The sequence below is a fragment of the Wasmannia auropunctata genome, unplaced genomic scaffold (genome assembly GCF_000956235.1).
Source record: "Wasmannia auropunctata unplaced genomic scaffold, wasmannia.A_1.0 LD334250.1, whole genome shotgun sequence".
Classification (NCBI taxonomy): domain Eukaryota; kingdom Metazoa; phylum Arthropoda; class Insecta; order Hymenoptera; family Formicidae; genus Wasmannia; species Wasmannia auropunctata.
This window is the reverse complement of record NW_012028640.1, coordinates 55,554-82,792: the sequence shown is the minus strand read 5'-3', so window position 1 is coordinate 82,792 and position 27,239 is coordinate 55,554. Positions and strand designations below refer to the sequence as shown.

Genomic DNA, 27,239 nt, shown 5'->3' with positions numbered 1-27,239 from the left:
GTCAAATTGCGAAAGATGTTCGGAAAAATGTTGAAAGAAACGTCTCTCGGAAGGAAAATTAACGGCTTTTTGACGTCTTTTAGGTATCTGTATTATCTAAATCAGTGGCGAATATTGACGATAGATCGAGCGAGCCTACCAAGCTATAGCTACTTCACGCTGCTTTACCACGACGTGGCCCAACGTTAAATAAATCGTAATTCTAATTTGGTTGTATATAGATTGCGCGAATCATATTTGTACATACCGTAGACGTATATACGTTTTTCTGTAAATTGAGAACACGTTTTAATATCTCCGGTCGATCGGACCGATTCTTCTTCATAGGCAAGGACACGCTTAGAAATCCGTTTTAATCAGCCCACGATCCTACGTTAAATACTCATCGATGACGATCGTATGATTATCTATTCGCAGAAGTGCTAACGGACTTCTCACGCGGCTATTCTACGACCGGCGTTTCGAAAATTTTGATCTCGATGCTACATTATCGTCATTATATTATCGAGAGAAACACGATGCGAAATCAATTCAAGAAGAACGTTAGATTTATTATTCAGTAACAACGCATTTGCGAAGGCGAATTGCTAATTTTCGCCTGCAACCACTAAATGTTTAACATGCTCATTACGTCGAAATGCCGATCGTACGATCAGTAGTCGCCATGTGTACATTATCCATTGTTTTGCTCCTCAAACGAATCCATGTAACACGATAGATGTTTTGAAGGCACAACAATCGTCCGGATCTTCGGAAATGCCGTCGATCGCGTTAGCGATGAAATTATCTAGTTGCGACTTACAGAATATCGATATTAGACACACGAGAGTAATGGTCGGAAGCACTAATTCTGTCTATTACGCCGATCGAATCATATACACTTATCGCTCTTCCCTTCGTTTCGAGCGCGCCTTTTGTCGAGGGGGCGGAAGAAATAAACAATCTTATATAGGGATCGATCGCGGCGCGATAGTCGCTAACGCGATGGTCGTCGACCTTCCGACGATTCGGCCACCAGGGCACCCCCCCCCCCATTTAAACAGGGCGTTAATTAATCCCCCAGCTAATCAAGCAGCAGAGCCAGTCTTATCGTGTAAAAACACCGCGGGCGCGCCTATCGAGCGCGCGCCTTTCGGGCGCCGTCGTTTTTATCGTTGTATCCCAGCACGACGGAAGCTTGTTTCTTAAAGCGAAGCATTCCCTCAAACCCCATTCAAGCCCCCTCAGCCCTCCTCGATTCAATCCCTCATGGGAGGACCCGGGTTCTCTATACCAACGGTGGCAGTAGTGAGCGGGTCAGTTACAGCCCGCCGACGTAACGTTTAACAACGCGTCTTTTTTTGTACCTTACTTCTTTGTTCTCGTGTCCCTTCGTGATCGTTCGTCAAGTACAACAACCAACAACACAACAGGCGCAGGCGGGATAATAAAGCGTATCCCGCAGCGCTCAATCGCGTACCTTCGTACCTTCTCGATCGAGCGTCCGATGCTCGATTGACCTTTACGCTCTACCCTCGATTCCTCCGCCCTTTCCCACCTCTCTTCCCCCTGCCCGCCCCTCCCGGACACCCTCGTCCCGGATTTTCTCCCCCTTTTGATTTAAACGATGTATCTTCTAGTTATTAAGGTACCCGAGCTAAGTCCGAGGCGTATCGGGGATCGAACATTTCTCTCGACTCGAAAATAAATTGCAATGTTATCAGCGTGTGCTTGAAAAGGAAGTTTTAATCGAGCGCGAAAAAAAAAGTGTAGAGCGTCTCGACTCGCTAGCGTAAAAATATACGACGAAAAGTCGATTTAACCGTGGTTGGCTTTCGATTATCATTAGATTATCGCGTAAATGTCTATTTATTTATAGGCGTTTTACTTTGAGAGCCATAATAATTTTATTGATGTAATTGGCGCCCGCTGTGATAATTGTTGTCTTGACTGTTAAATTAGCGCGATGTTAGCATGCGAAATCAGTACTAATGTGCCGTATCGAATGCCAAATGATTCGTCGAAGGATTGCTTTTATGGCCAACGTACATAGAATGCGAAAGCAATCGTGACGACTATAAGCGTGCGAGTGAGTTTAGACAAAATTTAGAAAGTATGGTCGCGCGAAAAATTACGGCGTAATTGCTAAATCAAAATTAAAGGTATTTGATATTGTGCTAAGAGGGATTGCGCGCGCGAGATCGATCGCGGGGATCGATCAAGATGAGAATTGAGAGAACTCGATCCGACGATGTGCCTCGATCCAACCCACCACCCTATCTAGAAACGTAAACACTTTCCCGTAAGCTTGAAAAGGAAAATCGTACGTAAAGCAACATGACCATATTACACATCTCCTCGCAGGACACACATATACACACACACACGCACACACACGGATACATTCACAAGCGCGAACACGCGGGTATACACACGCATATACGTTCGTAACGAAGTATACAGTCTTAGTGCAGCGTTTCATATAGTTAGATAGAGGCGGCGAGAGAATATTTTTTATATTCTACATGGATTTTACAGTTATATATTATCGTTTCGTACCGGAAGGGAGAAATTTAAGGCGCGTCTAACGCGGTATATAGATATGCATATATACTATATATACGAAGCTACACATGCAACCACACGTACACACACAAACACACACGATCTCTGAAATACGTGTCGCCATTTATTGTTTAGATCGCGATTGTATATCGTTTTTTTTTTATTATCAAATCATTCTTACTGCGGTAGGCGCTGTCGTTTATATCGTGTATACATAGATACACGTGTGTACATATACGTACATTATAATACACCGCGACACACCCATACGTACACACGCGACACGTAGGCATTACGTGTCAATTCGTGATCTCGTCGACGATTATATTATCTCATCGCTCAACGACAGTGCGACAGGTTTATCTATAGGGTCACCTCCCGTTGGGTCGGTCGATTAAATGCAGAGTAAATCGACAGAGCGAGGATGCAAGGATGCGTGGCAACCGTCACACCGTTGCATCCTTCGCGCTCTCTCCTTACACGGCCCGAAAAAGCTTTTCCTTACTCCCGTTCCGTGAAAGACAGTGCACGCCGGAGGAAAACACGGCGAGGATCGATCGCGAGACATCGCAGGGCATTCCGACACGCCTATACATATATACACGTACACACATACAGACACGTACACAAATATGCACACGTACGAGACAGCTAAAACTACGTATTTGCAAATTAATGTACTGATCGTTTTTCGATGGAACGAGGTAGTCACGAGCAGAGATCGAAACCGGCGTTATTCCGACGAATGTGGCGATTTTTCTATACGTTGTAGGTACGGAAAAAAATGTGCAATCTTATGCCAGTCGCGTCGCAAGAACATGGTGATTACATTTTTTTTTCCGTCGTGTCTATCTCGCATGAGAATCTGAACTTATTATACTAAGGAATTGTGCCGGCGTTCGATCGCTGGTCGATCGAGAAATAGGAAAAGAAGGTACACATGTAAAAACACGCGTACATGCGCCGGGCGAGAGCAATTTCGGAACCGAGTTGACGTACACAAACGTAATATGATGTAATTAGGATATATCGTTTTTAAAGTATATAATTAGTAGTGTTACTTTCGTTACGACTTTGTTTGAACGTTCGACACGGGGGCGACGATTCATCCCGTCGATCACATCCGTCGACGACGGTCTCGGCTACCGAGATCGATTTGCCGAGGCAACGGTGGATTTGCGGTTCAGAGTGGCTTTAAATTTAAGACGCCTAAATAACTTTCTGAATTACAGAAACATTTTTCGAGGAGAAATGAAAATGGGTGTTCTATAAAAATATTAATATTAAATACAATATCGTAATCAAAATTTCGTGATATCTTTGTGTTATCGATATTGCGTTATTAAAAATGTAATATCTACACCACTTTAAGGCTTTAATTGATCGTTTAGCTCGTTTATCGCCGAATCCGCCATTGTATCGAAGGAACATCCCTTCCCTTAGTAAAGGAGCTTTATGTGCGGGTCGACGATGTTAATTCGACGATGAATCGACGCCGGGCAAAGAAAACGGTGCGCATTTCGTGCGACAAGATGCGATTGAGGAAGGACGTTCGCGGGGAGAATTAGGCGAGTAATAATTGACGAGGCGTTGCGAAGTGGAAATTCATCGGCGGTCGTCTGCTACTAATTGGACCGCGATCAATTTTGGAGAAGCGAGCCAATCTGGCGCCGCGCGATAAACCAATTGAAGACCAAGGATTATTGATACTGTTAATTGTTAATGCGGAGTCAGGATATTCGATTTAATCGGAGAGGCATTGTGCTATCGGTTTCCGAAGAAAGAAAACAAAAAGAAGCGGTTCCTATTAATATAGCGGGATTCCGCTGTCGGGAAATTAAACAGCAATATCACGCGTGATATGGAAATCTATGAAATATGATTATACCTTCTGCCTGTAGTCGTCGTGATTGATATTATTAGCTCGACGCTCGATCCTCGAGCCTTTTAAACGTGCATGGAAATCGAACACCGGCGTTTTCCAATACGGCTATGGGCGGGAAAAAAAAATTATCCTGAAATCCGGGTTTCAGCTATCGGGGAAACTGATGGAGGCCACGCAGTCTCAATCTCCATATTATTATCGGAGGATATTAAAAATGCTATCGAAGATACATTCCGACCGATTATTACCAAAAAGCGCGGGCTTTAATTAAATTCTTTTTTAATAACTAGATTCGGCACATGAGAAGAGGAAAAATACGAAATTTCTTCTAATCGTGTAAACGTTACGTGAGTTTGACGCTTTTAAAGCGAAGCATCACGTTATTATCGATAATTTTCCACTTCGTTGCGAATGTTGCATCAGGATATATAGTTTTTGCTGACAAATCTTTTTCACGTCGGCGAGAATTTGGCGACGTGAAAAGAAGCAAAAAAAAAGGATCTGTGACAATGTGCGAAATTATGATAAAATAAATTTCATGTAAGCCTTTCGAGCGTCTTTCATGCGACAAATATGACGTTGTGTGAAATGTATGAAATGCATTTGCGAGCGGAGTTTGGGCAGCGAACGTGAGAGTGAGAGCGAAAGAGAGAAAGAAAGTGACAAAGTGCGGATGAGAGAGAGAGAGAGAGAGAGAGAGAGAAAGCGAGAGCGAGATCGATAAAAAAAAAGAAAAGAAATCAAAGGGCATTTTGTTGTGCGATCTGTGAATGAATGCGAGAGTGAGGAAACGATCGCGATGCGTACGTGGTTCGTAGTTTTCGAACATGTGATACGTCAGCCGGCAAGCTCGATTTCCGGCCGTCGACGAGAGGGGGAGAATTCGGCCGGTGTCTTCCGGCCGGCAAATCAAAAGGGGTACGCGGAAGTCGGAAGTGTCGCCGGAGGTCGACGCTGGCTGGGTGGCGCACCTTTTGAAGGTTCTTTGAGGTAGGAAACGCTCTTTTGTTGACGGTTGATTGTTGTCAAAATGGTTGTGAGGTATATTACTATTTGAAGTATGTTAACGATACGCGCGAAAAGGCAGACGATACGGGCCGAACGGGTGACGCGGCGCCGACCTCATGACGAACTTGAGGGGGGGATTTTAACGTCCGAGATCACACAGTAGATCACACTCTCGGGAAAGATTACTTGTCCTATCACCAAACGGGGCTGGAATCGTAACGGGAGACACGCGGAAAATCCTCTCTGTTCGAAGTCGCATCGCGCCGCTTCGCTCGCGAATGCCCGGCATGGAGAGACGAAGTTGGAAAACGTGCGCTCACCTAAATCTCGGGATCCCGCCGTGGGACGAAAATTAGTGGTAAATGCGAGCGTGTAACGTGTATACGCGTATGCCGCGAATGTAAATTTGCTTTGACGTTGTTGACCGTTGCGTGTGAGTTCGTTACTAGTCCGACAGCGCGATTGCTTTATAATTCCGCAACCGTAATTGATATGGCTGCGTCGAAAACCGGCCCGAGTCGATTTCATTCCGATCAAGTGTTGAGTTCTCAAATTTTATTTGGAGAAATGAAAGAAAAGAGTCGTAAATGTCATTGTTCGTGCAGTGAGACGTGAATTAGACAATACAAAAATAATCGCTCGTATTTTAGAAAAGTTTTAACTTAATGCTAATCTGTTCGTCTTTTTTTTTCTTTTAGGCTTCTCTTAATAGCACTGAATATATGTTGCATTTTTATAATCATAATCAAAGTGCTTGTTTGAATAATATACATGAATCGCATAGAATTTATTAAATATTTTATTAAAATGTATGCCACAACATTTACGTCACTTTAGATTTAGCGTATAAAAATTTTTTTACATGTAGAAAATTGCATTAAATTTTGATTATGTATGAAAAATTTGCGATTATACGGAAAAAAATGAAATAAAGTAATTAAAAAATGCGAGCGATGAAAGTCAATGGGAAAAAAAAAATGCGTTTTCGCGCAGCGCGCGATTTCCTGTAAATTGTTATTGTTAATTATTGTCACCTGTCGTGTGATTAAGACGAATTAGAACGCCAAAGGAGGCCGAGCGCCTGAATCTAGCGAATTGTTCCGCGAGCGCACGTTTTCCTTGCGTAAAGACGAACGCGAACGTTACCGTTTCGTCTCCGAAAAAGAAGAAGCGTACAACTGGCATTACATTATACGCGGAGCCTGGTCCGAGCGCGTGGCGCCGACGACCGTGGAATCGATGTGGCGAGGAGTGTCGCGTGGCGCGCCGTCCCCGCGTTCCCTTGGAGACCGTTCCGAGGAAACGCAGACGCCTCTGTCGGCTCGACCAGACTCGGCGGAAGAAACATGAGACTGATATAAACCAGTATTCGTGCGAGAAATTGCAAATTGCGAGAAATTGCGCGGCGTAGCCTTAATAAGAAAGATTAATTAGGTTTACTCGGCGACCGGTGGCGCGGTCCCGCGAAAAAAAAAAATCATATTCAATTGGCTGTACAAGCGAAAAGGGGGGAATAAGTAGGAAAAGGGGAAAAAAAAGAAATACCTCTCGTCGAGGGTTGACGCGCGTCGGATGGATCGAGATGTCGTCGATCGCGACGTCGTAGACGTCGTCCGCCCTCGCACGGCGATGTATCTAGTGAGAGTATAATGTTATTAGGTAAACTTAAGCGTACTTTAAAAGCGAAGTGCGGAAAGGAGAACGGAACGCAATGCCAGTTGTAGAACGGGATGGGTTGGATAAGGGGGAAGGGGAGGGGGAATATCAATGCGAGAAGACCGTGTTCCGACGGCGCAAGACACTCGTCCCCAGTGATAACAAAAGGGATATTCGCGGGAGGGAAAGATGGGACGAAAAGAAAAACGCGGGAAAAATCGAGATCGGGGTGGGACGGGGTGGAAAAGCGAAACGCTAGACAAACAACGGCCATGGGACACGAAAAAAGCGATATATATATATATAAGCGATACATACATGTATATAATATACGTGCGTATGTATATATTATATATATGCGTGTGTTTATGTATGTATATTTTATTAAATGGCGTGAACGCGTATTTAACTTTCGGTACGGGATTTTCGTTCTTTTATTTCCCCCCCCCTTTTTACATTGTTTGTTTTTTCGTTTATCATTCTTCGCGGTACCGTTTTTTCGGGGACACCCTGTCAACGCGTTCCACGAGATACGATTCGAGTGTACACACTCGCACACACGCAATGCTGTTCATGTGTATACGCGATAGACTATTTCGGACTACGGATGCGGGGGACAAAAGGGAAATAGAGAAACGACAGCTTTACCGATAGCGGGACAGTAGTTATTTGCAACACGTGCACACACACGTATGACACACACGCATACACATGTAAAGCGATCCAAGCGATACACACAAAAAAAAATTGTATGAATATAACGTTTGCAGTTAGGTGGGACCAAAAACGACTTTATATCTCTATGTGCATATCCAAGCAACGTGTAATTTAATTAATGAATTAATTAATTATCCATTATTAATGACTAGGTAAAGTAAAAGATCCATTGATAGCAATCGAGAACGATGACGAATGATTAACGAGTAATTAGTCTATTAAGTTTGTTTATTGATACATTATTCTATGATATAATTATTATTATTATTATTATTATTATTAACTTTATTGCCTTTATTATTATTATTTTATTATTACATTGATTAAAATGACGATGATAATATTATTTAAACAATGTTTTAAGGCGATTATCTAGATATCGAGTAGAGAACAGTACGTATCTATAATTATTAATTATTTTTAATTATTATTATATTCTTATTATTATTATATTATTATTATTATGAGACATTTTGTTGTATTATTTTCAATAAAATCGATTGAAAAATATTCAGTTTATCAATTGGTTAATTCTCGCTTCTCCGCATGTATCGTGCAACTACATGTTTCCAATTTCTTTCTCTTTGCGATCTTAATGATGCAATTGCGTTTAAATCTGATACTAAAGTCAAAAGTAATTTTTAAGTAAGATAACGAAAGAAATTGATGCATCTTATTGTTCATACACGGGGAAGCGCGCCTTATCCCAAAGTCCGTTGCGATCTCAAAAGAACATTGTTTGCGATTGCGAAAGTTTTCTAAAATTAATAGAGGCTTCTAAATTTAACAGAGGTAAAATATTGTTGTGAATTTTTTCGTTGACTTAGATGTTCTTTTTTATAATTAAGGCGTCCTTGAGGTGTTCTCTAGAAAGTAATTGATTACATATAATATATACATGACTGAGAAAATATATTAATGTTTGTAATAAGTAACAGAAGAAATGAGGGTTTGTCCGGTGTAGTCATAATTGACAAGTCGCCGAGAAGCGGCATATTGCAGATTAAAAGGTACAAATTGTACATTTTAATTAAAAACACTATTTTTCACGTTACGATAATTAAGATCTTTTAAATTACTTTTATTAACATCCGTGTATGTGTGTGTCCGTTCTTCGGAATATTGCACTTATTTGTCAAAATAACTTGCAATATTCTACAGAAACGGGGGATTCCGCGAGATCTCTAATTCTCTTAGGAAACTTGACGCGCAGTGAACGAGGTCATGATATTTGCGATCGTAACTGCCACCATCCTTTTGTATGTACTTATACTTTCTTTCCCTTATTTTTTCTTTTTTACTTTTATTCGGCGTTAATTAATTCCATTAACCGCGTCTGTATACGATTATCTCTCCGCTACCCTCCGACCACCCAATCCTTCAAATCCCTCCTCTTCGTACCTCTCTATCCCTCTTACTCTCACGTGTCTCCGGATAATTTTTCGTGAACTCGGAAAGAGCGGGGAGGGGAAGACGGAATAAAACCAAAAAGTGAAAGAAAAAAAAAACGGGGAATGCGAGGTAAAACGGGGGTAGAATGATCTAACAAAGAGAAAGTCAGAGAGCGTATTATTAATGGGACAAAAGGGAAAATAGGAGAACCAAATGACGGAAGAGAAGAAGAAGCCACAGAACAATAGACAAATGAGAAAAAAAAAATAGTTGTAAAAGCCACACACGTCGTAAGAAACGCGTACACAAGTACACACATACACATAGACACAAAAAAGGAAACACAAATGTACTAAGTAAGTTCATACTGCGTATTGCCTTTCTGACTTCGGTGTGAAAATATATAAATAAAAAAAAGTCAGTCGAGCCGGGGCACGCGTATGTTCGCGCATACATATTATATATTATAGTTATTAGCGTTCGACGAGAGAGACGAGGACTAGCTGCTTCCGCTTCTTCCTGCCAGCCTACATTGTATATCTTCCCCTTTCCCTTACATTCGCTTCGCGGCAATTCGAGCCCTTTCGGTGAGAACTCTTCAACGGATATAAAAGAGGAACGCTTTACAAGAGAAGATCGGTGACTTCCGTCTTACTTACGTCCGATCGAAGTCGCGTCACTTTCCTTTCTCTTATTTATACGAGTTCCCTCAAGATTTGTATTAAAGGAAGAAAAGAAACGCGCATTTTCCCCGTGTTTCCCGTGTTGATTAACCGCCCGGTCGTTCGTCCCCGGGATAGGCGGACGCGGAAGCAGCGGACGGCAGTATCCGTCGCGAAAACTTTTTTCACGGTTCCGTAAGAAAAAGTCCCACGCCGAAGTCCGCGCGTCCCCGCCGACTGTGTCTGTTTCATGTTTTTCAATATTTGTAATTTATCGATAAAATTATAAAAGGTATCGATATACATAACAGTCTAAAGTGTGCGCTACTCTACATAATAATATTATATATAAAAAGTATAAAAGTATACATTATATATATATTATATATATATACATATATATTATATATGAAAAGTATAATATATATATATTATACATACATTGGGATTGGTGAGAATATACGGTTTTTTCGCTTTGGAGTGTTATTTTCTGAAAATATTGAACAAAATATGGAAAAAAAATTAATAAAACCAATGAGTAAAAACAAAACAAAATGTGATTTTTTTTTATTCTCACCCGATGTACGACACGTCGTCAGCGACAGGCAATTCTCTGTTGGATTTTGCGATTGCATTCATATCGCGTGAGCGCACAAGTGTGAATATCTGATGCAAATAACTTTATATATGACGCGTAACATTTCGCTTTCAATTCACAATATATGAAATCGTCCGATACATTAGATTTTGAAAAAGATTCAGCATTCGAAGGAGAGCATAATGAATTCGTTAACAAGGATAACGAGGTTATTGTTTAACTATTTAATTATCTTTAATATTTAATCAATTATTTTATAATATTCAATTTTGATGTATTTAAATAGTACTTTGTTAATTTTTTAAAATTAATATACGAAGAAATTTAAACTGCTAATTTTAATTTGTAAATGATCATTAATTATTGCACGTGTTTTAAATCGAGATCAGACATTTAAATTATTATATTGACAATGTTACTATATTGTAATAATTTTTGTTCCATTTAATATTTATTGAAAGCACAGACGTTCGAAAAAATTATATATATTCCGACTCTCCCGAGCACTTTTAACAATCTCGTTGAGAAGACAGTGAAGATCGAAACGGAGAAACCGCGAGATGTTATTGAGTCAGTGAAATTTCAGATATAAAAATTAATTAAACTGTACAAAATCGGGAATTGTGAGATATTAAATATTTAATCGCTGCACAGATTGCTAGGTGATCTTTTGGGAGTTAAAGATTACAAAACTAACAAAGCTGCTTTCTGGTTTTTGGATATCATAGCTCTTCAAGTTATACGTTACAAAAATTGTCTAGATGATCATTACAGAAGTGTATTAATTAGCTGGCTGGCTGGCGAAATGAAATTAATTCGAGGTAATTTTATCGAATTGATATATGCTAAACAAAATGTTTTTTATATGTCGAGAGAATATTTAGAAAAAAATATAATATTTTTATATAAATAAATAAATCTGCCAAAATAAAAAGTTTAATATATTTAAATTATTACAAAATATATAAAATTAAAGAATTAAGAAAAATGTTATACATAGCATAATAAATTAGTAAAAATACATCTTTTAAAGATATAGAATATTTTCGTAGATAAGAAACTACTTCGCAAAGACTTTTTTAAGGAAATGAGATTATTATTTCTCTACGCTGCTGAAAAATTATCTAGTGGCGAGCGATTACCGCATTGGGAGTTACTCATGGATGCATATTCTGAAATTACAAAATTGTCACAAAATACTATCACTAATGCATCTGTCAACAGTAAAGCGGAATGTTTAATTACGAATAAATCATCTGAAATGGAATTAATAGCAGAAAATGATGAACATATGTCCCAAGAGAACAAACTTTCCTTTATCAGAAGAGATTTGAAAAATCATAACAATGAAAACAGGTAAATCAACGAAAATATAATTTTTTTTCTTGCCATAAGTAAGACACACACTTTACTTTACTTTATTGTGAGTGCCGTTTTCTTCTTAATCAAATAGAGAATAGAGATTCTTATTTCAGTGTAACAAATGATTTACAAGAGGAGACATTGAAGGATTTCAAAACTCCATTAACTACAAAGTATTCGCAAACAGATACATTCATAGATGCCATTGGATCTTCTAGTTTAATCAATCCAAGCGACGTCCTGGATGCAATTGTTGAAGCGACATACAATATGTACGTATAAGGATGTACAACATTATTATTTCGAATATTTCTTAATGTTTAAAAAAAGATTATACGTAATATAAAATCATCGCGCGTTATATTCTTTAAACAGGTATGCTAATGAATTGCGATACGCCCTTATATATGCAGTTTTTGTAAAACCGATACAGATACAGATCTTTCATATACCTTCTGATGCTTTTCGAATACCACGTCAAATTAAACTCGCGGATCCTCGAGGACCGTTTCACTTACAGCTTCGTGAACGGTTGGAAAAGGTTGCTAGTGAATCAATTAACAACGACAAAAAGTTTAAAGGTAAATGGCATAATAAAACAATTATGGATTTGATCATTTATATATGCTGCATATAGTGCGAATACATAGAATACACATACTAATTTTTATCTATTCACCATATTAATCTATGATTTACTCATGTTTATTTTATTATAATTATATTGATAAGCTTATTTTTTATCTTGTTATAGTTATATGTAGTGCTTTGTTTGCAACGATAATTGACATGATAATTGATATGATAATTTTTTGTTTTTCAGGAAAGAAAACAGCTGATAATACGAGAGAAAAGGAAATAATTAATGATTTAGATATTGAAATTCCTCCGACACCACGATCTTCGTTAAACGAGGAAGAAACATTAGCCAATTACCGTCGATTTATTTTACCACTGATAGAATCAAATGAAGCGATGCAGATATTTGAGATGCATGCGGGAAATATGTAATATGATAAATATAAACACAAGACTATTGAGAGAATATTTTATTTCGTACAGTCTAACAATTTAAAGTACAACGTTATTCCGTGATTATCGCCGTGCCCCATTCGCGACATTTGAATTTTTTCACTGTTTCAGAATTTAGCGAATGAATGTCCAATTTGACAAAATTACATGGATTTTCCAAGTTCTGTTGAAATTTTCCTAGTTGACCGTACTTGTTAGTGCCACAGCCCCAAAAGGAGCCGTCGTCTAAAGAAAAAGAAAACGAACTTTTACATTACCTTTCTTCTTAGGAAATATATAATCTTTATTAGAAGATTTATTTTACCTGTCAAGCACACAGAAAATGAATTTCCGCATTCAACTTTTTTAACATTAATTTCTATATTCTCTCCTCTGTCATTTTTAAAATCTACTAAAGTTGGTACGGCATGGACTTTCTTGTCTTTACTCTCAATTCCTAGTTCACCACTCGAATTCCATCCCCAAGTATAAAGATCACCCTATTATATTCAGTTTTATTTACTAAATCACGTAATGATTATTGCAATTAACTTAATCATTTCTATAAACTGACCTGATCAGTGACTACGGCGGTATGCCAACCACCCGCTGATATTTGTACTACTTTCAGACCTGCTAAGGCCTCAATGAGCTTTGGATTGTCACAATCTTCTAATTCGTTGTGCCCTAATTGACCACGTCTGTCGTAGGAATTATATTAATAATCATTTTACTTATTAAATTAAATAACAGAAAGTTTCTTAAGAATAATTTTGTGTAACATTACATACATTCCCATCCCCATTGAATATACATCGCCATTCTCTGCCAGTAAAATGGTATGGTCAAAACCACAGGCAAGATCAACAAACTTGACTCTCTTTGGCATTTCAACCAAAAGCGGAGCATTAAATACACGTCCTTAAAAAATAAAAGAAATTTTGTAAAGATTTATTTAATTAATGGTATATAATGCTAAAATAATTTTTTTTTAAATCCCACACCTAAATTAGTTAAAACTACTGTACATCCTGCTTGTGATAGTTTGATGATGTGTTCAGCTTGCATGTTATCATTGCTGGGAATAAAAGGCGTTACTTTTTGCCAAGAGTCATCATATATTTTATATTTCCAGATTTCATTGCGCGTGGACAAAATAACTACACTATTCCGACCAGGGATAGCCAATTTACAGCTGTACGAAAAAAATGAAATATTTATACAAAAAAACTAATGAATAAAAAATATTTAGTAAAAAAGAAAAAAAATCATATTTTGTATTTATTGCCTTCCTGATGACTCTTCTGGAATCTGCGTTAAACGTGGCCTGTTTTTGTCATCATCCTCACTAATTTTACCAGTAATATACAATTTTGTATCTTGCCATAGAAGAAAATAATTCCAGCCAATCTCAATGTCTGTTATTCCAGGAAATGAAATTTGAGTCAAGTTCGATATTGATGTGACAATTCCATCTTGATTGGAAAAGAGTGGGCTGGCATTTAAGCCAGTATAATACACCGGCATATCTCTGCAAATACTAGAAATATAATAGAATAATATAACGTCACTATTCTATCAATATAAATACTTAATTATTAGTTTTTTTTTCTCTCTACGAAAAATTATTATTCTCAAATTTAGATATTTCTTAAAATTATTTAATTATTAAATTATCTAAATTATCTGGAATCTAAATAATAAGTAATCTCTATATTATTAAGGCTTAATTAAAAAAGCAGTATGCTTTTTATTAAAAGGAATATAAATAAATCAAATATAGGTAAAACAGAAATGTATTTATTTATCTACTGTCGTTCGCACAGAAACAATAATACGGAGTATTCGCACGTGGTAACCGAACTGTAGCTTCTTCTAACGGTATCGGATGCGCCGATCAGCACGTAACATCAGTCAGAATATGCAGATGTCACCGTTTTCCTTGGATACCAGGAAAACAACATAACATTTTCATATAACGGTAATGGAAATCATCGAAATAACGCAGTAGTATCGTCAACGCGTCTCCGTTTCAGTACCTGAAATATATATCAACAAGAAAATGGTAAAAAAAATGTCACGTGAATTAAATGCAAATGCACAATATTATGCACTCTTTATTTTCCCCACCACCACCTTGACACACTCTTGAATGCATGAAGTAATCGAAACATAACCTTCGAAGATTTTATTGCAGTATACAAAACTTGTATCAAGCGCTTATACTGAACACTACATACGAGTTTAAAAACTGCAAAACATCTCAAAACATCTTAAATAAAATGAATATTTTTTATCACCTTTTATTATATAAAAATTCACTTACTGAGCACTGTTCGTATCTCTCTTGTATGTCATACACTCGAGATGACATTGCATATAAGTATAGCCGCTATACCTTAATCGTAATAACTCGTATACTTCCAACTAGGAAAAGGGAATTATTTTTTGGAATTGCACATACTGATTACGAACGAAATTCAAAGTATTTCTAGCTTCAATTTTTACTATACTACAATTAATTGATAAATATTAATTATATATAAATATTAATTGTAAATAATTGATATATATGATGTAATTGCAAAATCTGTTGACTTCTATAACATAATAAAATAATATAAACACTTTGAATAGTTTGAATAGTTTAAAAAAAACACAAAGTTATATTGTTTTGCATATTTAAAATAGATATTTTCAAAGTAAAATGTAAATTTTTACGATATTAAACTTTATAACATAATGCAATATAATAAACAATGTAATGTAGACAATATCTTTTCTTTTTTTAAATATTAATTTTATATTAATTTTTTATATACTAATCTAATTATATTATTATAATATTAAAAAATAATGCTGTATTTGTTAGCATTTAAATTATAAAGTTATTTCACTTTTTGCACAATAATACAATTAGTTGTAAATAATTGACATTAAAAATGTCAGGGTCTGCTTGCGATTTTACGGAAATTACGAACAAATCCTGATAAAGAGCTGCGATTGTTACTGTTGGGTCTGGATAATGCCGGAAAGACGACTATCTTGAAATCTTTGGCAAGTGAAGATATCACGCAGGTAAGTTTTCCTATTAATTTCCTAAATGATGATACGATTTATGGAAAATTGTGTTGCAAACAAATAAATGAATATAATATTAATTTAATATAACAATAAATCATGCGATATTTATGATGAATAAACTGATTTTTTTAAGGTGACTCCAACGCAAGGTTTTAATATAAAAAGTGTTCAGAGCGAGGGTTTTAAATTGAACGTTTGGGATATTGGTGGAGCTCGAAAAATTCGACCTTACTGGAGAAACTATTTCGAAAATACGGATGTACTTGTAAGTCTTTATTAGTTTATTAATTTCTTATATTTTCAAGTCTTAATGTATATAAAAATTATTAATTATATTTTTGTTACTATTTAATAATAGAATTTTAATTATATAATATTTATATAACATTGCACGCAAAATACATTAAATTATTTTTATTAAAAGTTTAATATGAAGAATCTAATAAAACAAAAATAATTTATATACTTTGTATTGTTATAATAACTGGAAAAATTATATATTTTAAAGCATATATGTATAAAAACACCCTAAAGAAAAAGTGTTCCATAAAACTGATTGCTGTATCAGTAACTAATAATACAGCAATCAGTTTTTTGGAACACTTTTTCTTAAGGGCAAGAATTATGTATTTTAAAAATTTTATAAATGCGATAATTATAGCGATACAATTTAAATAATGAGTATTTTAATGCTTTCTGTAATTGTCAATTTTATTTAACAAATATTATAAATTAATTAATGATTATCCAAAAAACGATCATTTCTGTATTTATTTAGAGACTCCTATTTTAAACATTTATTCAAATATTTTAATATCTTGTAATCTCTTTTATAAAAATTAAATTAAAATTTTGGAATGTTTGTTGGCAATAGATTTACGTCGTTGATAGCGCGGATATCAAAAGGCTGGAGGAAACGGGACAAGAATTATCAGAACTTCTACTGGAAGAAAAGTTACGAGGAGTGCCATTGTTAGTATATGCGAATAAACAAGACTTAGGTCACGCCGTGACGGCAGCTGAAATAGCGGAGGGTCTCGGTTTACACAATATCAAAGATCGTGACTGGCAAATACAATCGTGCATCGCTATTGAGGGCAAGGGCGTGAAAGTATGTAATAAATATTCTTTTGCTCCTAAATTCTAAAATGTGATACAATAATTATATGTATATATTTCAGTATATATACCGTGCAAAGAAATAAAAATTTAAATTTACATCAACATATAATTTTATATATAGAATTATATATATCTATTTATTTATATTATCACTTTTTAAAAGTAAGTTCTTCTCTACTTTCAGGAAGGTTTAGAGTGGGCATGCAAGAACATTAAAAGGAAATAATGAGAACGCCATGGAAGTCAAATAATACGATCGACGATTTATGCCACATTAGGGCGCACGAAAGGAAACAATTAAGGCTTACACCATCCCCATTGTACATTTTACACATGATCTTTATTTATCTTTTAACTACTATTTACAAAAAAATTACCGAAGACATTGTTATTTATGGATTCGGTATGAAGATACGAATGTATCGTACGCAGGTTTCAAAGCCGTCGTCATATCGAACATATCCAGTTGTCGGACTTCCGTCCATTTCGGACTCGAGAAGTTCTATTTTTCGCAGAAAAGAGAGTCTGTAATAGCGAGTCCATAAAATATATACTGCAATCTAACGTGCCTTCTTGCTGTTTTAACTTATATATATAGATTAGAATTTTTATAGATTTATCTAGTGAGAAATAATAAAGAGATGGAACAAGAGGAAAGACACGATATATAATTCATATAGATACAATTATTAATACAATATTTATACTTATATATATGTATAGAGATTTGAGCACCATGTGTTATTTTATTCGCGAAGAAAAATCGCGGAGACGCGCTAAAATATAAAGTGCAGCATGCACAACGGTATTCATGACTGCACTTCCTTTCATCTAAATCGATAATTATATATTATATAAGTATAATTAAAAGAAATTGTAATTTGAATAACGCTGTCGATTCAACAGCTCTTCATTAGAGATTGTAATCCGTATCATTCGGGCGTATTTACGATATTATTTTCGCACGATATTATTTGCGTGCCTATTTATTAAATACGCTCTTTTTGCGCAGTTTTGAGCAGTTTGCGTGACATTAATAATTAATATCAAATGTTTTAAAATTTCTCTTAATGACGTTTGAATCTGAAAGTAAATCTTTTGATATTTAACAAGTTCAATTTTATTCCGTGATTATTCCGTGATTGATGAATTATAGATTTATCACATTGGTAGCACACTAATTACTTTCGACAAATTTAAAATCGGAGAAACGAGTAAACGACTTTTTTGTGTTATTATCGATGATCTTACGCATCTATTATTTGACTTTAAGAAGAAAATATCGCATGACATTTCTATCATTTCAATTACACGAATGAGATCATTGCAGTTTGCAACAATTAAAGCATTACTCAGAAAAATAATACGTGCGTATGAAATGATAAAATTATGACACCAATTTATGTTAAAAATTAAATATGTAATTAAAGTGTCATTAAAAAGTATTGATTTCATTTTTTAATGTCATTAAGAGAAGTATTAAATTTAAAACGCAGTTTTTAAACGTAATTCTTAACTACAAATGTAATTATCCGTTAAATAAGTGGAAAAAATCGGAAGCCTTTCGCATACATCATATGCTTCTTATGAGAACCTTGGATTCTCAAGCACGCACTTATTTATAAATAATATAAAGGTCAGACCACATTAGAGATGTTTAGACATTCATAAGATAAGAACGTCTTCTATAGATCTTCACGGCATTGTCTGGTTTTTGTCTCTCTTTTATTAACATTTAATATTAATTGATATTTTATACCATTTTAATTTGTACACGTAAAGAAAATGAAAAGACACTCCTTAATAGTCTAGTCGCTTCTATCAAATCAGCGCAATCGTCAATGTAATTTTGTTAGGCGCATTTTATTTCGTACAATAAATACGACAGAATTATAGAATAGATAAGGACACGGCTTCGCGGGACGTCTTTCTAATCTTAGAGGCGACTTAGCAATCAATGTCTTTCGCAGATTACTAACGAGCTAAACTCAAAGTTCGCTATGAATGTTTTCCGTAGTCACTCTGATCTCCTCTTCGTGGAAAGCAGTGCAATCTGCTGGGTATTTGCTCTGAAAGCAAGACGAGAAAAAAAATTCAGATTAAGTCTTTTATCATTTATAATTCGGATAACACAAGAAACCAGTGGAACAAATATACATATTTTCATTAACAAATATCTTTGTAAGCTATCCACATAAATATCCTTCTATCCTTGTCTCATTTGTTTTAATTAAAGTTAATCACAAAAAATTTTATTATAATTTAAAATGACTTTTCGTTACTTCAGATCAAAATGCATTTTTTCTTTTGTTAATGTATATAGATTATAGTTTTACTCACGATGCATCCCTCTTGATCCATGATGGCTCCGTAGAGGGGCCAGAAATTAGTTCCTAACTTATTACTGACTGCCCAAGCCGCGGGGAAACTTGCTACCCTCAAGAGTGCACTGCGTACGCGTGCAAATACCTCGTTGCCGTCGTCCTCTCGTTGCAGACTCTTCTCATTTATGGTACATAAGATTTGACTAGCACATTGCGGCACCTTCGTCGCCCATTTGTATGCTCGATACGACTGGAAATAAATAATACCAATATTTATAAAAAATATTTATTTAAAAAATTATCAAAAATTTAATTAATATAAATTTAAGTGCGATACGTCTTTTTAGGATCTAGTAATTTTGAAAGACCATTTGCGGTACTATTAAAATTTTTAAATGAACTAAGTTTTAAGTAGCGCAAATTTTTATTTAAATCGTTTTTTTTTAATCTTAAGCAGTAAAAAAACTATGAAAAATGAGAGACTGCGTATTTTCATGCAATAATTTATCGTATAACAGAAATTATTTTTTTGTAACTGAAAGAGAAGTATTTACCTTGAGAATGGGACCGATGATATCATTGTTAATAATTTCGCTCAGTCTGTTGCTTAGCTCTCGTGCATTCACTCGGGACATAATGAATCCTTTTTCGGAGGCCAAGCTTACTAATTCCTGGAAATACGCTATCGCCGGCCTTACGTATTGCGAGCTGTCGATCTTCATGTTCAGGTACCTCTTCGCCATTCCGTTGGCCAATCTGAATGAGAAAGTTTACGTTGGCTGTTATACTTACATTCACAAAAACTGGTTGAATTAATTAATCAAACATTATTGTATTAACCTGGAGATACTCTCCACTGGTTTTGTGGCATCGAACATCATTGATTTTGGGAATCCCTGAGATTTTAGGAAGCTATTACCGACGAATTGCGCAGTCGTGAGGTAACGTTGCTGATTCACCGGCTCGGAAACGTGAGAGATCCATTCGGCCACAAAATTCGTGAGCGACTTGATCCACCTTCGACGTATAGAAGGATTCTCGAAACTGTCCAGGATCTTCTCCCACATGATGTTACCTCTCTCGTCCATCATTTGAGCAATTACTGTTGACAGACCGCTGTTCTTCCATAACGTTTGCCCGAGTTCCGAATTGCTACAATACAAAAAAAGATTTAGTTACAACAAAAAACTGCTAGGGTATCGATAAAAAATATTTATAAATGTTAAAGCATTTGTAATATTTTTAATTTCTAAGCAAGCGTAAATTCAGCAACATAAATCGGCGGTGTAAATCCCACGCGCTAAAAATGCCGTTTTATAAGTTATTGCGTCATGTTATATTTTATTTGCATTTTTTAGATGCATTATTTATACATTTTTCATGATCCGCATATCCCACCCCTATAAGAATAATGCTTACAAATAAGACGTAACATGATACAATATAACTTACAAAATACAAAGTTTTAGTTTTATTAGAAAATACGAATATGATATACAGGATGTTCCAAAATTCGTGAATCAAAATATCATAGTAAGAAAGTCTTCGAAAAATTAAATAAAAAAGTTATTTGTAAATTTTTAATTTAAGTAATTTTTGAGATATAAGAGATTAAATTTAGCCAATTATATATTACGATTAAACGGAAACATGTCCGTGAGCGCGTCGATAGTTTAATGGTCGCGCACTTCATGTAAGTACTAATCTATATAATTAGCTAAATTTAAACCCTTATATCTCAAAACCTATTGCTTAAAATAAAAATTTACAAATAACATTTTTACTTAATTTTTCAAAGACTTTCTTACTATGATATTTTGATTCGCGAATTTCGGGACACCCTGTATATATAAAGAGTATGGTGTTTTTATTGATTAGAGTTTATTTAGCTTAGTAAATAATACTAAAGATTTCGATAAATGCGATATATAACATCGGAAAAATACTGGGAGTTACCCTATAAAGTATTTTTCCGTCTCCGGCAGCTTTATTTTTGACTTGTTCCAAGAGCGCAGGATTAATATTTACAGTTTTCATCGTGCGGTTTGGCGTACTACCTGAAGTGCTCCCACATGATGTGCGCGTTCTCCAATACCGGCGGCAACCACCAGGAGTGCCCGGAATGATCTTTAGACCCGGCATCGTTGTCGTTCATTCCGTGACCCAGAGCATCTAGAAGCATTGGCACGAGACCCAATGTCACGTCGTTGTTCGCATTTTGTTGCAAGAACATGCTGCCCATGCTGACTATGCTGCCCCAGTCTATGCCGGATTCCTCTTTATGTTCCGTGTCTCTCGCCGACCTCTTACCAGTATTCAAGGCGCTCAGAATCGAACCCACCATTGATATGTCGAAGCCTTGATTATTTTGTCCACCTGTCATCAAACTACTGAGCCCGGAGATGATCTGGCCGACACCGTCCGTCGTGGATCTTTTGTCGAACATCATGTCGCGAACCTATTAATTTCTCACATCTTATATTCGAATTTTTTAATCGATCGATCGATTAAATAAAAAATAAAGTTTCAAGCACAATTAGTAATTATTATTTTGATTATTTATGACGATTTTTATAACGATTTTTATGAATAATTATGGTGAATTTCGTTGTCAAGATAAAATCAAGATAAAATAATGAAGATATTAAAGACATAACGAATGTGAGAGATCAAATAAATTCAAGTTGAATCGGATAATTTTCTGAATACACGAATTTTCGTCATACTTGCTTGCCGGTATCTGATTGCGCAAACGTCTGGGCCATGTCCTCGAGCGTCTTCTGAGAGAAGAGGTTCTTAGCTTCCTCGATGAAGACGCTGGACGCATCGTCCTCATTATTTTTCTCAGAGCTCGCTAGCCCGACTAGTACCAATAGGAGCGACGTCCTCGTCAACCACATCCTCCCGTTTCTGTAACACAACATTTGGTTAGCGCGACTATTCGACGATATTCCTGCTGAGTAACCATCGTGGGGACTCGAGACGCCGCAATTGCATTTCTCTGCAATTTAATGACGTGCAATTACAACGAAGCCTCATTTGCCTGCTGGATAAAAAAAAACAGAGATCCTCGAGTCGAGTCGTTGACCTTTAATGGCGGATCCTGATTCTCTGGTCGAGTTATTTTTAGGAGAGAAGAAACCTTCCGCGAGGTCATTGTCGCGGGGATTTTAAACGCAGGCGACATACAGGAACCGTTTCGGCTCGTGGCCACTCGGATACCGTTGTTTCTTTAGCTACCTTAGCCAGTGTCAGTATATGTATTACACTTATGCGCATATTTTCGCAAGACATACTTACGAAAGTGCTGATGACGAACGTGTTGAGTCAGCACGGAAAAAAACGCGAAAAAGATATTTAAAAATAAAAATTGCAATTATTACATATACAATCCAGTAAATATACATATGTATATTATATAGAACAATTTCATATTTGCGAGTACAATAAATTGACCTATACAGTAAAAAATTTTAATTAGCTCGATCTACTCTTAACTTATTTGTTTAATAAATATATATAATTATTGTGATTTTTTATATAATATTTATATATTTATATATATAAATATATTTTGTAATTTTTTATATATTTTTCTAATAATTTAATAACATTTACATAAGTCAAAGGATATGGAGATGAATATGAAAAACGATTAGTAATTTAAGCAATTATAGAGTTATTAACGCAGTACTTGGTACGTGGTTAATTTAATTTTCAAATAAAATATTCCTCAATACATCGAACATTTCTGCCTTCTTCAGGCCTTCCTCATCGATAATTACAAAATATCGCTTACATTAAAAACGTTATTCCAATATAACAAATATGAAAAAAATAGATTAATTAGATCATCTAAATAGAAAAGTTCAAGGTTTTGTTTAATTTTGTTTAACTAGTATAATTATATTTCATTTCGAATAACAAACACACATGTCGCTTAACATTATCGAGTATCCTCGAGGATCAGAATCGTAGCAACTGTCACGAATGAAGACAATGACGATAAATGATTGGCGCAACGCTAGTGTATACTAACGCGCAATTTGAGTACCGTAAACCGCATGAAATTGACATTCTCCAGCTGGAATAACGATTCGGTCTAACGGTATGGACTGTTAGTCATCGTTACCCCAACGCGTCGAAGTCGTGAATGGCAGGTCGAAAGAATAAGGGGAGCCGATTCGATTGTCGCATCTCCTGATAAACATATATCGACATTGTGTAACGTGATAAATGTTGAATGGTCTGGAAAGTGGAAGCAAGAAATTTCTTGCAAATCATACAGATCATGAATTGCCTACTTCTGACTGTCATTAATATTTTTACGAAGTTAAAGAAAATAATCTAAAATGTGTAACACTCTTAATTTTCTGCGTTTACGTAATGTGTCGTCTTCATCTTTTGTATAATTTGGGTTTTAAGTCATTTTCAGCATTTATACAGTCACGGAAAATGACATTATTGTTAAGTTTGTTCTACAAATTATGTAGAAAAGTGCGTGTGTTAGAATACATAATCAGACATTATCACTGACTATGACGGTAGGTTGAACTAGAAAAACGCAATATATTCCTTTGCGAAAAGAAATAAAAAAATAGGTGAATGTGGAAGTTGTCTCACTCTTATTTAATCTCATTGTCTGCCATATTTTGCAATCGTCTTTGAGAGCCGCGTATAAAAGTAAGAAACGCGGAAGCCACCTCGTTCTCAGATTGTCGAGAGGGAAAGCGCGTGCAAGATTTTTGCAATGTCGTCGCACGTGCGGCACTTGATCAAGAATAAAAGAGCAATGACCGCCTTATTCATATAGAATTAAAATCATACAGTCGCATATTTTTTCGCACAGTAAGTGGATTATCAATAAGCGGATGTCAGCGATTTAACGGCATAACATTGTTGCTTCTGAAGCAACCTGCTTTCAAAATTACGACGGCATATTTATGAAGAACCTCGCCGAAAGACGTTCCGTGTAAATTGCAGTAACAATAACCTTAATATAACGGTATAATTTCTTATATATAAGCAATAATCTGATATATTCAATTACATAATTACGATTTTGTCCTTATAAAGATCGATATCTTTATAAGGACAAAATCGTAATTATGTAATTGAATATATCAGATTATTGCTTATATATAAGAAATTATACCGTTATATTAAAGTTATTGTCGATTTTTATCAGTAATACGACCGTAAAAGTTTGAGATGGCAATCAAAAAGTAATTGAGGGAGCTATTAATACTGACTTATTTGTCGTATGTTAATTATTAAGTATTTTAATAAGATAAAAAACTGACTGTTATCTTTTCAGATAACAATAAATGTTATCGTTTGTTTGCTCCTTTACATTTTCCGCATCCGCATTTTTAATATATTATACATAATTTAAAATAAATTAGAAATTAGAAATAATATTATAATTAGAAATGACACTTATTAAAATAGATTATTAGATACATTGAAAAATTATTAATATAATTATTAACATAAATATTTGAGTAACAAAAGAAAGAAATAGTTTAAAATAAAAATTCTGTTAAAAAAAATTATTTCTATTTTTCACAAAAAAAAGTTAGATAATGTTTTAATATTACGCAATTGCGAACAAACTCATGCGTTATCTGGTTTGCATTGTATTTGTGTATATAACTGGGTTAATTTTCACTGAAATCATGCAGTTATTTTAAAAATGCTAGTATATAATGACTTGCTTATCATTATAATGGCAAGGCGATAAAGTAAGACCTTGATGACTAAGACGACAGGCATTGAAACCCACCAAAGTACTAGTTGGATATTATCGTAAATAACAGCGATAAAAAGTGACTAAAAAAAAATGTTTAAAGTTTTAAATGAAGTTTTTCCTATGACACGCTCTGTCGTATTGCAATAAACATCGTCGACTACTTGACCGAATTTTACAACTTTTAAACAGCACTACGTTATTCTCGAGTATTCTAGGTTTTTGTAACTAACGTCTTTCTATTTTGACATGAAGATGTTAGCAATGGAACTATTTTTCACGCAATTTAAATTATTATTAATTTTATGATTTTCTTCAGTTTTTTTAGATTTTTATTTTTTTTATTATATAGATTAATTAAAAAAATATATATGTCTATCTGTAGAGATCTGTTTGTGTATAAACGCATTTATATATGTACATTCTTATATATATTTTTTATTTATAAATAAATGTCAGAGAGTTGTATATGCTCCGAGTTGATAAAATAATTAACAGAAAATGAAGAATGTCCTTTAGAGCAAACGCAGTTATATTGTAGCGTAGACAAAATTCTTTTATTGTAAATAATTGCAACATTAAAATCGCATATCGTTTCAATTCTAGGTTTGGGTCCTCTTCAGTGTGGAATGATTCGATGGTATGGATTATATCGCTCAGTGTAAAAGATTATAATAGTCGTATGATTCGTAAATCATATTCGCTCCCTCATTCTTGGTAGTAATAGATATGTTATATTTCTTTGTAGTCAAACAGATTAAAGAAGAACATGATGAGTGAACAGTTGAACGAATTAGTATAAACGGTCTTTATATTAACGTTAAAAAACAAATATATATATACATATAAAAGAAATACATATGTGTATAAGTATATATATGTGCTTGAAAGACAGATCTCTGTGTATAAACGCATTTACATTCCAGTATTCCAGATTACCATTCTACCATGTGTTAGTTCAAGTTCAAGCACGTGAGACGTCCTTTCTCTTACGCATAGCCGCCGAGGCAGCGGAACAGTTACTTAACATCTCGGATATAGTCAGTCAGAGCTCGTAAACTTCGCCAATGTGATCAGTAAGACAAACGAATCCCTCATAGATTGCAATTACACGCGTGGTGGCGCGCTCGCGCGCGTGGCGGAATTGCCGGTTGAAAAATTCGCGTGGCCGCGCCAGCAGCAACGGTAGTCGCAGTCAAGTAGAGCGTGTTCGATGGTGTTTCCAATGTGGAAAGGCGATGCGATCATTGGAGCTCAAATTGCCGTTACGTTATTTACGACGAGAAAATTTTGCGTGCATCTCGCGGAAGGTTGCATCTGCGGGGGGGTTGATTCGCGGAATGTATGTAATTAATTTCTTTTACCGCGCTGCCCCTCTTGTACTGCCATGAACATCGCGAGCGCGTAATATGCCATTTGCCATAAAAATATATTGCTGTGCAAATTTGAAGATATTATAACATTTTTGTCAATTTAGAATAGCTATTAATGAAGAAAATTTATTAATAAAATGCCGTATGTTGAAGTAGCGTATGTTGAATACGTAACGCAATACGAATTACAAGAACGTATCTGATTATGTGAAATAAGAAATACAGAAAATTATTATAAGAACAATTATAAGAAATTATAAGAAATATTTTATAAAAAATATAGAATATGGGGTCTATTACAAATGAAATAAATATAATTTTATATATTTTTGATAAATAAAAATAAACAAAGATGAGTTTCCATATTTTCCATATTTCACTGCCACGCATGTATTTGAATAAAGTTAACATTAACAAACTTCCCTAAAACACAAGATTTCAACTAAACACTTTATTTTACGTTTTCACATTCGGACGATCTACTTCCACGTCAATCCCACGAACTCGTAAAGACACGTAAACGTCCAAGCATGTTAAGAATCCAAGCGCTCTTGGGGGTTCCGGTTAAAAAGTCACTTTTAACCGGAACAAAAATTCCATTATCACGATAGCGAAAACATGTTTTCCAAATATGTTTAGCAATTTGTTTTCCTCCACGTACCTTTTTTAAAGCCAAATGGAAAATCTATGAGCTGCCTATGTTCAAATGCGAACGAACTGTGCGCGTGTATGTGGTTCCTCAGGAGCTCGTG

At 35.3% G+C, this 27,239-nt stretch overlaps 4 protein-coding genes across 9 annotated transcripts; 2 read left to right on the top strand and 2 right to left on the bottom strand.

The window, feature by feature from the left end:
- The first annotated feature begins 10,462 nt into the window (after nt 1-10,462).
- LOC105458909 lies at nt 10,463-12,869 on the top strand. Of its 3 annotated transcripts, none has more exons than XM_011704521.1 (7): nt 10,463-10,670; nt 10,929-11,032; nt 11,117-11,283; nt 11,515-11,818; nt 11,923-12,096; nt 12,200-12,405; nt 12,648-12,869. In XM_011704521.1, the coding sequence occupies exons 1-7, from the start codon at nt 10,587-10,589 to the stop codon at nt 12,833-12,835; spliced, it is 1,227 nt and encodes a 408-aa protein (XP_011702823.1). In that variant the 5' UTR covers nt 10,463-10,586; the 3' UTR covers nt 12,836-12,869. The 3 variants fall into 3 exon arrangements, with proteins under 3 accessions (XP_011702823.1, XP_011702825.1, XP_011702824.1); XM_011704523.1 differs by having other exon boundaries at nt 12,258-12,405; nt 12,648-12,778; XM_011704522.1 differs by having other exon boundaries at nt 10,464-10,670; nt 11,938-12,096.
- Nucleotides 12,859-14,777, bottom strand: LOC105458910 (probable E3 ubiquitin-protein ligase HERC3). Of its 3 annotated transcripts, none has more exons than XM_011704525.1 (7): nt 14,687-14,777; nt 14,124-14,375; nt 13,840-14,030; nt 13,627-13,756; nt 13,410-13,536; nt 13,161-13,335; nt 12,859-13,081 (listed from the first exon to the last, which is right to left on the bottom strand). In XM_011704525.1, the coding sequence occupies exons 2-7, from the start codon at nt 14,360-14,362 to the stop codon at nt 12,909-12,911; spliced, it is 1,035 nt and encodes a 344-aa protein (XP_011702827.1). In that variant the 5' UTR covers nt 14,363-14,375; nt 14,687-14,777; the 3' UTR covers nt 12,859-12,908. The 3 variants fall into 3 exon arrangements, with proteins under 3 accessions (XP_011702827.1, XP_011702828.1, XP_011702826.1); XM_011704526.1 differs by having other exon boundaries at nt 14,700-14,772; XM_011704524.1 differs by having other exon boundaries at nt 14,660-14,732.
- Nucleotides 14,778-14,813: 36 nt separating this feature from the next.
- On the top strand, nt 14,814-17,693 carry LOC105458911 (ADP-ribosylation factor-like protein 3). Of its 2 annotated transcripts, none has more exons than XM_011704528.1 (5): nt 14,814-14,900; nt 15,785-15,913; nt 16,053-16,184; nt 16,794-17,030; nt 17,226-17,693. In XM_011704528.1, exons 1-5 carry the CDS (start codon nt 14,898-14,900, stop codon nt 17,265-17,267), a joined length of 543 nt encoding a protein of 180 aa, XP_011702830.1. In that variant the 5' UTR covers nt 14,814-14,897; the 3' UTR covers nt 17,268-17,693. The 2 variants fall into 2 exon arrangements, with proteins under 2 accessions (XP_011702830.1, XP_011702829.1); XM_011704527.1 differs by lacking the exon at nt 14,814-14,900 and adding an exon at nt 14,914-14,996.
- LOC105458912 lies at nt 17,686-27,235 on the bottom strand. Its single transcript, XM_011704529.1, has 7 exons — nt 27,149-27,235; nt 22,092-22,275; nt 21,423-21,823; nt 20,206-20,517; nt 19,920-20,121; nt 19,382-19,615; nt 17,686-19,110 (listed from the first exon to the last, which is right to left on the bottom strand). The coding sequence occupies exons 2-7, from the start codon at nt 22,263-22,265 to the stop codon at nt 19,030-19,032; spliced, it is 1,404 nt and encodes a 467-aa protein (XP_011702831.1). The 5' UTR covers nt 22,266-22,275; nt 27,149-27,235; the 3' UTR covers nt 17,686-19,029.
- Nucleotides 27,236-27,239: the final 4 nt, after the last annotated feature.